Here is a 12783-nt window from a genome sequence, read left to right on the forward strand (position 1 = left end):
TCAGCAGGGACTCTATTGAAACCATTGGAACACCATCCAGGGACTCTAGGCCCAAATCCCAGTAATAGAAACACAGGGAATTGCACAGTGGCTTTAGCCAGCGCAAAGAGTGAGTTTGTGGTCTAATAATCTGCACCCATATGTGTCCATGGCCTCGGTTTCCTGTTCCCAGAATTAAGGAGTTGCTGCTTGTCTCCCCACAGATAAAATAGGATGTAGTATGCCTTATCTTCTTCCTCTGGAAGCTGCCTCTTCCTGACTAGCAGCTATTGCCATCTCCATAATCTTGCTGGGTAACACCTGTGCCTTAGTGTTTCCTCCTGAAATCCTCTATCATATCACTCCTATCCACTGCTGTTGTTCCCTCTGTGGCCCCAGAAGGCTCCAACATGTGCAAATTATTCCAGCTGATCTTCAGCAGCTGAAATCAAGTATGGGAAGCTACTCCATATGTACTCTCCAGTTTTTTACTGATCTAGTTCTAAATTGCCCTGAATACTTAAAAAAACCCAAGAATTTTCCTAAGGCCACCAAACAGTCATAAATATGATGAGATTTGATTCCAATTTCTGCCAGTGTACATCTCAGAAGGTTTCTTGGTTTCTCTGAAAATGCGCCAGATACCCGGTGCTACCACAGACTAGGACGTGGCATGGCTTGCCAAAAGACACAGGTTTGGGCATTCAAAGGAAATTTGCTGCATTAGAACAAGTGACTTGTAACACAGGAACGAATGGGACACAGAAATTCTTGAGATGCATTTTAACTTTGACTGCTAATGTTCAAAATTTGAACTGGATGAAAAACATTCATTACCCTATTTTCTGTCAAGATCGGTGATTGTGATTGCATACAAATACATTTTTCAGGAAAACTTGTCTTTTTCACTGCAGCTTGTCTCAGAGGAAAAAGCAAAAGGTAGGCTGGGAAAAGAGAGGGATTCCAGTAGTGTCCTCATTTACCATTTCTGTTGGACAAAATATTTTAATTTTGTAATCTGGAACTGAAAAATTTTTTCAAAAAGCCATTTTTTGAGAATCAGTCCATGAACACTTTTTTTTAGCAGAAATCTGGTTTTTATGGTTAAATTTGTCATTTTGGCCCTGCAATAAGAAAATGGTCCAAGAATGTTCCAGAAAAAAGATTCTGACATTAAAAACCAGGCATTCTGATTTTTTTTTTTAATGCCCAAATGCCTTTGCATCTCTAAATATCTTTTCGTGTGCTTGAAAATGGTTACATGTGTGCAGAAGGCTTTGCATTTACCAGCAAACTTCATAGTCTATTGAGAATTGAGACCATAGGTCCCTCTGAGCTGTTCCTGGGGAAAAAAGAATCAGTCATATACTAATTTATTTTTCACTGCCTCTGAATGAAATACAGAATGGAATGTCACACTTCTCAATGTATAGACATACTTAGTAATCCTACAAAGAAAGGACTCTCCCTTATTATACAGAATATGAATGACTCTGCCATCTGTGGTTTGCTTAAAATGCCACCTCCTCACAAAGATAGGCCTGCTCTTGCAAATGCCACCTGTCACCAAGCAGCGTGTGTCAGGAATTTTCAGTGCCACAATGGAATAAAGCCCTGGGATCTCCGTGTGCAGCCCCAGCAGTGCCGTACCTGTGCTCCTGCTGAGTGACACAGCAGGGCCACTAGGAAGCAAAGGCAAGTGCTGAATGTGTAAGTAGAAGTCAAAAAGAGATGTTATGAGCTCTTTCTTCCTTTGTGGCTGAAATAAGGAAAGCACACAGCAGAAAAAGAATGAGCTAGGCTGTCCTCTGTCAGCTGTCAATTATTTAAGTACCAGTGCAGTGAAGCAGACCTATTTCTTCATTCAGGTGAGCCAGGATGGAAAAGCCTTGCTGGATGTCCTACAGCGTCCCTTGAGTCCTGGGAATTCTGAATCCCTTACTGCCACTGCAAACTACTCCAAGGCTGTTCACCAGGTGTTGGATGTGGTACATGAAGTCCTGCACCACCAGCGGCGCCTAGAGAGCATCTGGCAACACAGAAAGGTCCGGCTACATCAAAGGCTGCAGCTCTGTGTTTTCCAGCAGGATGTTCAACAGGTAATATCCCTACCGAAGAGATAAAAAATGACCCTTTATTTGCAGCCATAAAGCTTAGTGACTCCTCCAGAGGCTGGTGCCATAACCAAAATTTCACACACAGCTCTAGAAATCTGCTAAAATCCTAATGCATCTTTCAGCATCTCTTGGTTTCATGTTGGAAATCATCAGTCAGTCCATTGAATATTGATCAGTCCCTTCCCTGTAAGAATGTGACACTGTTTTCAGTGGTTAATTTGTCACCAGTGAGCAATTAGCTATAGGTACTCTACTGTTCCTGGGAAAGTGATGTTTAATAGAAAAAAATAATTTCAAGTGTGAAAAACAATTGAATGGTGTGTTTCACCTTTCAGTATGGAACCATCATAAACTGACAGTTCAATGATGCTGTTTATGTGGACTTTTCACTGTTACCACTTACGCAGTCCACATACCCATGCTATGGGTTTGCTGGCTCCAGCGAAGTGCACACCCCAATGCTCAGAGCCCTCCTCACAGAAATACAGTTTATACAGCACAGGCTCATCTCGGAGAACCTCAGCTCCAGGTGGATAACTTTTCTCTCCCAAAGGAATCCATATGAGTACCAGCACAAGAGTGTGAGTGACAGTAAGTATGAGATGCCATGTTTGTAGCTGCCAACTATGCAGGCACAATCAGCAGATGTTCCAGGGCTCTGCTCATTCAGGGTGGTGTGGTTTGTGTAAGGGCCCCATTACAGCCCAAAGCAGATGTTGGTAGCAATATGCTGCTTGCTTTAAATGGAGAGGCTGAATGCTCTAATCATGTTTATGGAGCATTCTAATGTCCCTGGGGTTCTTTATGCCATTGCCTTCCTCCAAGTGAGAAATGAGGCAGAGACAGAGCGACAAAGCTGTCACATGTAAAATAGACATGAACCAACAAGGACAGGAGACAGGCAACTGTTATTCAATATGCAAATCTGTGGTGCTATTAGTGCTATAACTGGAGTGCACCAGCACAGACAGAACTGTAGCTGTAGATGTCCCTTGCAAATATTTGTGATCATTTCTTTGGCAGTCGTCAAAAGTTTGCCAGTATTTCTACCTACTCAGGTTTTCCTCTAAAACCACAAAAATATTCATGAAATATATATAACCAGAACTGGGACTGAATGTAACAGATGCTTAATTTAAGCAAGTTTTCTTTCATTATGTGTCAGCAAACATACTGCATGGTAATGAAATTCATAAGCTATATATTAGAGCATGTATTTGGTATTCAGTTAGAATACTTCCAGCAAACTATATGAAGCTAATACAGTTTTAGGGCTAAAATCTGAAAAATCAAGTGTTTTAAATTCTGATGGCTTTATACTTTTTTCTAATTGTTTTATTTAACATCAATAAGATTTACACTTTTGTGTAAATCCCCCTATGGAATGAAGAATACCTAAGATCTTATTGATGTTAAATACTACAGTCTTTCCAAACTGAAACTTTTTCTCTTACATCTTCTGAATTCAGTAGAAGTGTTTATGAGGTTCATTTATGAAACCCATTCAGACTTTTACTTCCCACACATGCAAGGCAATGAAGCTGTGTCACTGGTTTTGAAAAGGAGCAGGTCTTTGTATGTACTGTGGCTTTTGGTGAGAGAAAAAGAAAGAGGCAGTAAGAGTCTCTGGAGCACAATCACTTTAGAGAGCATTACTCTGTGTGAGTTCTGTTGGCAGCAGTCTTTCCAAATTTTTCTCTTAATGGGTAGTTATTATCTGGGAAGCAACAACTTAATGGCAGACATGCCTCCATCCTAGCACACACTGGAGGCATCTCTTTGTCCTACTTAGAAAGTAGAGAGGAAGAGATGAATCATTCTGTTCACTAAACATCTGTACTATTCAAGATAAATGCTTTGTAACTCATAAATGAAATTATCAGCTAAACAGAAATATGAATTGTAGATTCCATGAGGAGGAGGAAGATATCTGGGTATGTTGATGGGAGCTTTTTTTTGAAACTAATCACCTCCTGTATATCTGTCATGCAATTCCTATTATGCTTATTTTGTTAAATGCCCATCAATTGGCAGATGAAGCTGTCTACCTGTATACTGTCACTGATCATAGGCAACATTTATCTATAATAATTTCTTGCCTCGTGAAAATTTAATAACATTCAACTGAGTTCCTCCTAGTTCAAGTCTAAAATGAAAAGATGTGGGAGAAGAAATCCTGACAAGAGAGCCCTGAGTTAGATTTCTCTGTCTTCTAAACACGTAATGATACAGCATAGTTTCTCTGAGGAAGATATTCCTTTCACACAGCTCAGAATTAGACAGTTTTTCACAGGTGCAGTTTTCCCTGTCAGGACATCCTGTGGCTCGCCTCTCCAGCTGTTGTCCAGTGCAGTAAAAGTTCTGGTGAAAGATGATCTCTGTGGCAGAGCTTGCATTCCTTCACTTGTTCATCCATACCTTTCTTGTCATGTCACCTGTTGTGCATCAATCTTGTCTTACACGTGGATGTTAATAGGGACAGGTTTTGCTGTGTTGCGTGTCTTAATAGAGACTCCAAGATTATTTTGCATCCTCTCAGTCTGCTATTAACAACATTAATTGATTTTGGTAAGGACATCTCCAAGAAGAGACTCTTATGGACCCTGAGAAATCAGTAGTTCCTTACCTAGCTACTCTGGTTAGTCTTGTCAGAGGGATTGAGTATTTGGGCTTGGAATATCAACTGTGCACAGAGAGGTCTTGCAGAACTGATTAGCTGGATGAAGGCTTTGTGTAGGCCAAGTGTGTTCCATTTGAACTGGATTTGAGGGTTGAACTGTGCTCAACAGGGCTCATTAATGTAATTTCTAGTTATCTGCACCACTTGCAAGGCAAGACTACCTGCTGTATGTACCAATGGCACGTCAGGGCTGTGTTCTCATAGAGTTTCACACTGTCAAGGAAATACTTCTGATTCTAGCTGGGTTTCAGCTTGAACTGCACAAAGTCTCTACAGTCACAGCATACATGAAATATACATTGTGCTGTATAAAAACCAGTGTAAACACTGTAGATTGCCAAGTTACAATATTAATGCAAGAAATGTTATGCTATAAAATATCATTAGAAATAATCACTACCTCACACCATCAGACATTTTACAAGACTATTTGCTACTACATCTATGTATTAATACAATCACATCCATTTGCACATGTGAACCAAGGTAAATAATGGTGTGCTGAGGATGCTGAGTTATGAATATATAGTGTTGTAAAGAAGGAAAGAAAATAAATGGTGTGAAACTGCATTTTCAGCCTTCACAGGAAATAGAGCACCATTCACACAAAAGCAACAGCACTTAAGAAAATTTGTGAGCTGCCATGAGGTTCAACACAGGCAGGAACTGACAAGAAACTCTTTTAACACCAAAAGTATTTAGGATCATTATAAAAATGTTGGGTTGCTGAGTGTGTAAAATACTTCATTGCTTCAGTTGTTTTTTTTACAAATTCTCTGGTTTCAGATAGGAAAGAACTGTGGTGTTTGATCCTTTTAGAACACAGCTGTGGGAGGAGTTGCTGAGATTCTGTCCTGCAAGGGAGAAGAAAAATCCCTTTGACATTCATGCCATTATTTTGTAGTTGTTGCAGATGCATCTGCCTGTTTTTGGTACCTTTTCCGTTTTGCTCCTCTCTGCTCTGGATCTTCCCGTTCTGCAGACTATTTACCATCAAATTAACATCATTTCAATTTCTGTTGAGATTTGAAACTGTTCTCATATTTTCTCACATTTCCTCTGCTTTGCACTGTTAGGTCCCGATTTATCCTGCCAGCCTCTGTGTGCATCTCTCCATTCTAACATGTTCCCTTTGCCCTGTGAACAGCAAAATCATGAAACTGCAAGGGTAGCAAAAGGCTTGTAGTATGAAGTGTTATCAAACAGCCTAAGAAATAGCTGAAGTAAGTTTATCAGGCTGTTCTTCATCCCATTGCCTCCCCATCCCCTTTTTTTCACATGGGGAAGAGTTTCTTGAACCTGAATTCTCCACTCTATCAACTCATTCAAGTGAAGCACACCTGTTAAAGCAGAGGAGAATGGAGACCCATTCGATGCATTATTGAAATGGTCTGGGAAAGCCTTGAGCTTGGTGCTTTAGCACACTTTCATGTCAGAATAGTCACACAGATGCAGCCTTCATTGCTTCTCACAGAAATCCTCGGCCTTTCCATCATTTCCATACCTGCGTGCCAGCCTAGCCTGGCACAGGCAGCCTGTTTCTCCACAGACTCGCATGATTCTCTGAAGGTCACTGCTGGTGCTACTTTCTTCTTGCTTCACTTTGGTTGGGATGTCTGCCTGCAAATGAAGAACTGAAAAATAGGTGGATGCAGAGGTACTGTGTGTGCTGGTGGTTTCTTGTCTGAGAACAGTGTTGAGGTAGCTGTGGTGGCTCTACATGGCAAAAGGGAGCAGCCCATCGTGGCAGATGAAGACCAGGGGTAAACAGCAAGATGACATTAACAAATATTTACTGGTGAGAGGGTAGGCAGTGCTAAGAAAGCTGGAACTGCTGCCTTTCCATCTGCAGTGATGTCTCAAATCCTCTTGGTTATTGAGAAGGTCAAACTAGACTAGTGTCAGGTTCATCTGATTTCTCTAAATTTGGGATTTGCCTTCTGTTGGCTTCATGCCCAGATACATTAAGGGACATAGTTTTGGTTTCCTTACATGGTTATCTGCCTCTGGTGATGGATAAAAAGGCCATGTGGCCATTCTGATATCATTACATATACCAGCTGCCATTGTTGTGGGAGACTACAGCGTATTGAAGAGGAAAGGCTGTCTCTCTTCATAACCAAGCACTTTAACTTGTAATGTGTCTGGCTTTTACTGGCAGAGAAAACAGATCAGGGCATGATCCTGACATCATTTGTATGGAAAAGTGTCCTGCCAACATCTGTCTGTCTCCATACGCTATCTGAGAATGCTGAACACTTCATGTGATACATGTGATCTATGTAGTCCATTTGCAGAAGAATGCTTGGATATTTGAGGCAGTTTATGTTTCGTTTAGCTCTCACACAAGATTTTGGAGGATTAGGTCTGTGCATCACTCCCCCATTTGCATGTTTTGATCCCTTCAAGGCACTGAAGAGTTCTCCAACATTCTGTAGTTTTCCAACTTGTCATACTTCGTTACGAAGACAAAAGAAATGAGACTATACATCTGCTTTTATGCTTTGTTTGCAATAATACCTTCACTGGGTCTCATAAAACAAGGGATTTATTCATAAACAATTGCTAAGGAAGAAAAAAGAACATTATAATTAAGTCAAGATTATATGTACCACCAGATGACTCCAGCCACATCACCCTGCAAGAATACATCACATGCTCTGTGTGCCATCTGAACAGATTTAGCCTGTAAACAGCTCCCACTGTCAGTCATTAATTAAAACATTACAATTCAAAGCATCCTAGAGAATTTTCACAACTCCTTTGGTAAATTGATGTGGTCATGAGACGCATTTAATGTTTGTCACTTACATGTTTACATTTTCAGGGTATTACTGCTGTATTTTTTCTCTGAGCTTAGAAAGTGTGTGTGACCTTACCAGCCATAAGTGATAGTGAGTAGAGGTTGTAATTGTTGTTGTATTGCTCCCCAAAAAAATGAAAAAGGAATCAATACTGGTAAAACTTTTTTTTTGTCAACCTTCTCCCCATGGGCTACAACAGGAGAGAAAACAACCTTTTATTACCTATGTCTGAGAGATTAATACCTTTTTTCTCTTTTTTCTCACTAACCCTGTTCTTCCAGCAGTTGGTGATGCCACTGGTTTGTTATCTCATATGAATATCTCACCAGACAATTCTGAAAGAACACCATTACAGAGCTCTAAAGGACCAACTTAATATTATGTGCATGTGTCTCCAAACTCACGTACATCTCTAGCACCTCTGATGTAGCACTTCTCTGCTTTATTATGCATGCAGTAAAGGATGTACTATTGTGGTAAAAGGGTTTTCTGTTTGCTTCCATCCACATCATGACCGTGCAATAAAACATTTTGTCAACTGCTTTTTCACGGCAATTTTCATTCCGTTCCTATTGTTCCTGCCAAAGGAATGGCAATGTTTTCAGGCAGTGTGAGTGTGAGTCCAGGCAATGAAGAGATCTATGGCCCCACTCATCTTCTGAAGAGGGCTTATAAGTAACCAATGCTGAAAGTGAAGTGGTGGTTTATTTGTGTTGATCCTGCAAATATAGTGGAAATGGCCACTTAAATAGCAAGCATTGCTGGGTGATTTAGTTGCTTATTTTGAAGAGTTTAAAAAGGACTGTCATTCCTTAATTTGAACCCACAGTGGCAGGGGATTATGCAGGAGTTTCAGATGATTTCTACTGATTATAGATGTCCCTCTAAGCTCTAGTGATGACAGAGTATAGAGTAAGAGCACCCTGCATAGCTACACAACCCCTGGTACTCCTTGACCAGATTGTGTTGGATTTGCTGCACAAGGAACCACACTAGGAAGAAAACTACTGCCCACTTATTTCTTCACTTTCTGGTGATTTCATAGGGGTGTCTCTCTAGTTCCTTTAGCTTGCAAAGACATGGGGCATTTATAGACAGCGTGCTCAGGGCTGTCCAACACAAACAGGACAGGGTTCTTTGAAAAAGAGCACAACTGAAAGAAGTAATGGGCATTTTCCCTCTTTACCAATAACTCTGACTTAGAAATCCTCCCTTTGAAGAGCCACAGCAGAGCTTGCTGAGCAAGGGTGCAATCATGTGGCGTGTGGCTATCTCAGCATCTTCAGACAGTGGCTGTTGGTACAGAGGCAGGCTCTGTGTTTCTATCCAGGCAGAACCTGGGACATTTGCACCCTGTAACCACGAATCACTGTGTGGTATAAGAACACCTCAGATGTCTGAGGCTATCAGCCTAAAAAGTAAATTGCTTTACATGCTTCAAATTCACATAAGAGAAAGGGAGCTCTGTTCTTAATGTCTGACAATGCTCTTAAATTTAGACCAGTATTATCTTGTGTTATTCTTGTGCCAAAATTCTTCACAAAGAACTACAGGTTGAAATTTTTGTTTAAAGATATTTATTCTGGAAATCCCTTAGAGGTTGCTGATTAACAATACACTATCCTCCTCATAATTTGATTTGAAGTATAACTTGAAATTATCTGGAAACAATCTTTGCCTCATTCTTCCTTTACATAGTTGTTAAGACAAGTAGACCATTGTTCTTTGAGCTCCTAAAGAGTCACTGATGGAAAAATAATAATGATCACTGTTTAATTTATACACAGAGCAGTAGTGCAAGGGATATCCAACTCCAGGGGCCAGATTCAGTTACCAACTGAAGTTTACTTAGCACTGATGTATGAGCAGTGCAAGAACACTTTGATGAGCTTCACAGCTGTCTTGGGAGATAAGATCTGAAGAAATCTGAACGAGCCAGCTTGATCTCTGAACCTACTGAAGTGAGAGGAGGAACAGAAAAAAAATCCTTTGTCTGTCAAAAAGTGTTTTTATTGTTTAGAGCATTCCCTGTCCTTCAAGACCTATCTCCTTTCAGATGGTCTGTTTTGCTGCTTCTTGAATGGCAAAAGTTTGGGTTCTTAGGCTATGAAGCTCTTGTGGAAACCCTCTGAAATCATACTGATTCATTGAGGATTTGGATCTGTCTTTCAGTGGATGAAGAGGAAACAAGTCATAGCATGAAGAAATGGAGAAGGCGATATAAAGATGCAGTTCCTTCTCTGTATGCAGGTGTAATATCCATGGTCTGTATTTATCCTGCCTGTCTTTAGAAGCATAACTGAATCATCCAAGTCAGGAGCCTAATGCAGTCTCCTTTTATAGTCAGTGGGGAGACGCTGGCCTCTCCAGAGAATGACTCTCATTGTACCCTGGATACTTCCCTCCCTTACTCCAGACTGTAAGGGAAATAATGATAGTGTAGGCTCTTCAGACAAGACCTTCAGTTCACTACCTAATGTTGGGTGGATTTATTAGGATGCAGGAGCCCAAATCCTGTGTGATGCCATTCTGCTGGGCATTCAGTGTCTGCCTGATCCCAGATTGGCTTTGCAGCATTCTTTGCAGGGAAGTCAGTCCTGGGCAAACTGCTAAAATTTGATGTTACACTTAAACAGAATTCGTAGTCATTATGTATCATGTCCTCATTGTCTCTTTCTGTCCCAGGATTGTTTGCGTGTCAGCATTCCTGAAAATATAATGTGTAGTTTATTGTTTCTGAAAGGCGTCGTTGGCTCTTAGTGCCACGGCACAAGAGGAGAGAGAATTAGGCTTGTCTGTTACTGATTAGCCCTGCAAAAATAGAAGGGGTTGTAGTGGTGAAGAAGGAGAAATAAAATAGAGTTTTCTCCAGCTATATGTATATTTTCTGAAAGCAATTGCTAGAATGAGTAATTGTCATAAGGACATGGAGAAAAATAAGGTCTTTGAGTGGATGTAGACTGGAATGCCAGAAAACTTTCTGCCCTGTAACTTTAAGAAGTAACAATAATAGTAGTGCTTCTCGCTTATTAAGGTTTTTTTCATTTCAGGATTATGGGTTTTCTAAAAGGTTGATGTTGAACAACCTGCTAAAGGTCACTTCAAGCTTCATGACTAGAACTTTTCATGTCAGGATGTCTGATTCACAAATCCCTGCTCTAAACCAACAAAGTCATTGCTACTCCGGTTTTACCCCTTATGGAAAGATCTTATAGGATTTATTGAGACTATCTAAAAATGAAATAAAGGTATGTTATGCTAAGAAATAAATATGCTATTTTAGGCACTGGTTTAGGAGTCTGAAATAGTCATTCTTTTCTACTCCATTTGTTTCCCTTGGTCTTTCCTTTCAATTATCTCCTCATATGGCCTCCCAGCTTTTCTGTGATCCTGCCTGTCACTCAGAGTGATCAATCCTCCTTCATATTGCTTTTGACTGGTGGCCAACAAAAGGTATTTTCATTGATGTGAGAAAAAACCTTGCCAGAAAACAAAGAGCATAATGAAAGCTAGTTCCTAATGTATACCTATAACACTTTTCCCTGTGTTTTCCTCCACAGAACAGCTGCTCAGCCAGTTGGTTACTTTCCCCCTCTGTAATGAATTACACTCATGGTTTGAGATTGTTAAGTCTTGCTGAGTAGCAAAGAGCCAGCTTAGGCTGAGCTGCTCTGGCAGCATGACCTGTCCCTGCCCCCTGTTCCTCTCCATGCCAGTCATTCCCGTTAGTTGTTGCTTGTCCTCGCAGCTCTGCCTTGCTCCATGCCACAAGCTCCATTCCCTGCCTGTGCTCTGCAGCAGCTCCTTGCTCTGTTAGCATCTCCTGTGGGCTGTGCCTGGTTCTGGTAGCTGCCTTACCAAACAACTCGACTGAAGAGTTCTGGTATTTCTTTCCATGGAAGAGAGGTTGTGCACTGTTTCGAGCTAAACGCAGAGTTTTAGCTCACAGGAGACTTTTAGGCAACTTCTTTTGTTTCATATTCCTCACAGGAAAGCCTTACACAAAGCTTCTTGCTTGTTTGTAGAAGCTGTAACCTGGGTTGTAGTTCTGGAAGCTATTGCCTAGGCTGGGGTAACGCTTCAGGCACATTTAGACAGAGCTGCTTGGCTCCAGCTCCTGTATACTGTTACAGCTATAAACTTCTTTTATGTTACACTATGGTTCCCTTTAACAAAAATGTCTTTCAAATGTGAAAATATTTAAACCAAACACATTTCAGGTCTATCCATTGGTCTTTCACCTTTCCACTCCCTTTGTTTTGAAAGCTCTTGAATATTTTTTTCCCCTGCCTTTTGGATTTTTTAGATGGAACGTGTGTTGAGGGATGGAGAAAATTACTTTTATTTTTGGCTTCAGCAACATATAAAACATTCTGACCTTCAGATGGTTCCCTTCCCAAATAAGGAGGAAAATTTGGGAGGGGAAGGAAACCACAAAATGAAACTTTTTTGTTTTATTATTTTCCCTGTTCCTCCAACAAAAAGTAACTTTAAACAATCAAAGTGTATTTTGGTTATGGTTTCTGCTGGCTTACCTCCTCAGGTTTTCAAAGTCCACAAGGTGTTAGGAAACAACAAGAGAAGGAAGTTCAGGGTAAGGGGATGCTGTAGCCCTGGAGCCATCAAACTAGAAGAAAAACAAGAAAGAAAGTTTTTCACAGAAAATTTCAGTTTGCAGAAAACTGAGCTTTCCTTTAAAAAGGTGCTCAGAGGGAAAGTCCCCAGACACTTCTGCCCTTCATTCTGCTCATGAGTCTCACTCCTGGAATCATTTAAGTGTCTCCTGTTTTCTCTTAATGGCTCAAAGTTGTTCCTTGCTGTAGAGGGTTTTCGTAAGTCTGGTCCTTCTTGCCCGTATATTCTAGTTTAATTTTGCAGTTCCTGTCTGCCATGAGAGCCTGGGCTCTCCATTGACAAACAGCTCCTCACTGCCATCATCCATGCCCTTCTCTGGTGCCTCTGTAAGGTCACTGCCCTTTCAGCCTTTGAAACCCTCACAGGATCATTTTCTGCGGTGACATGTGGATGAATCAGCAGGAAATTGCACAAGGATGTAAACGCTCCAGGCTGTTTGTTTCAGCCCTGCTTTGTCTGGCATAGGCAGTGCCCAGCTCAGCAAGGGTCTGCGTGCTACAGGCAAAGCTGCTCACACACCACAGCAACTTGGCCCTTTCCCCAGCTACCTGCAATACTGAGCTGTGGC

General features: G+C 41.0%; 1 protein-coding gene across 5 annotated transcripts in view; it reads left to right on the forward strand.

Moving 5' to 3' along the window:
* The window catches only part of KALRN (kalirin RhoGEF kinase), a 473232-nt gene that overhangs the window by 233030 nt on the left and 227419 nt on the right, over positions 1-12783 (forward strand). For all 5 annotated transcript variants that reach the window (XM_066190284.1, XM_066190280.1, XM_066190281.1 and 2 more), the window contains exon 9: positions 1848-2078. In XM_066190284.1, the coding sequence (XP_066046381.1) occupies positions 1848-2078 (231 nt within the window). The remainder of the gene's footprint in view (positions 1-1847; positions 2079-12783) is intronic.

Source organism: Chamaea fasciata, unplaced genomic scaffold (genome assembly GCF_029207755.1).
Source record: "Chamaea fasciata isolate MVZ Bird 193981 ecotype frontalis unplaced genomic scaffold, bChaFas1.0.hap1 SCAF_8, whole genome shotgun sequence".
Taxonomy (NCBI): Eukaryota; Metazoa; Chordata; class Aves; order Passeriformes; family Sylviidae; genus Chamaea; species Chamaea fasciata.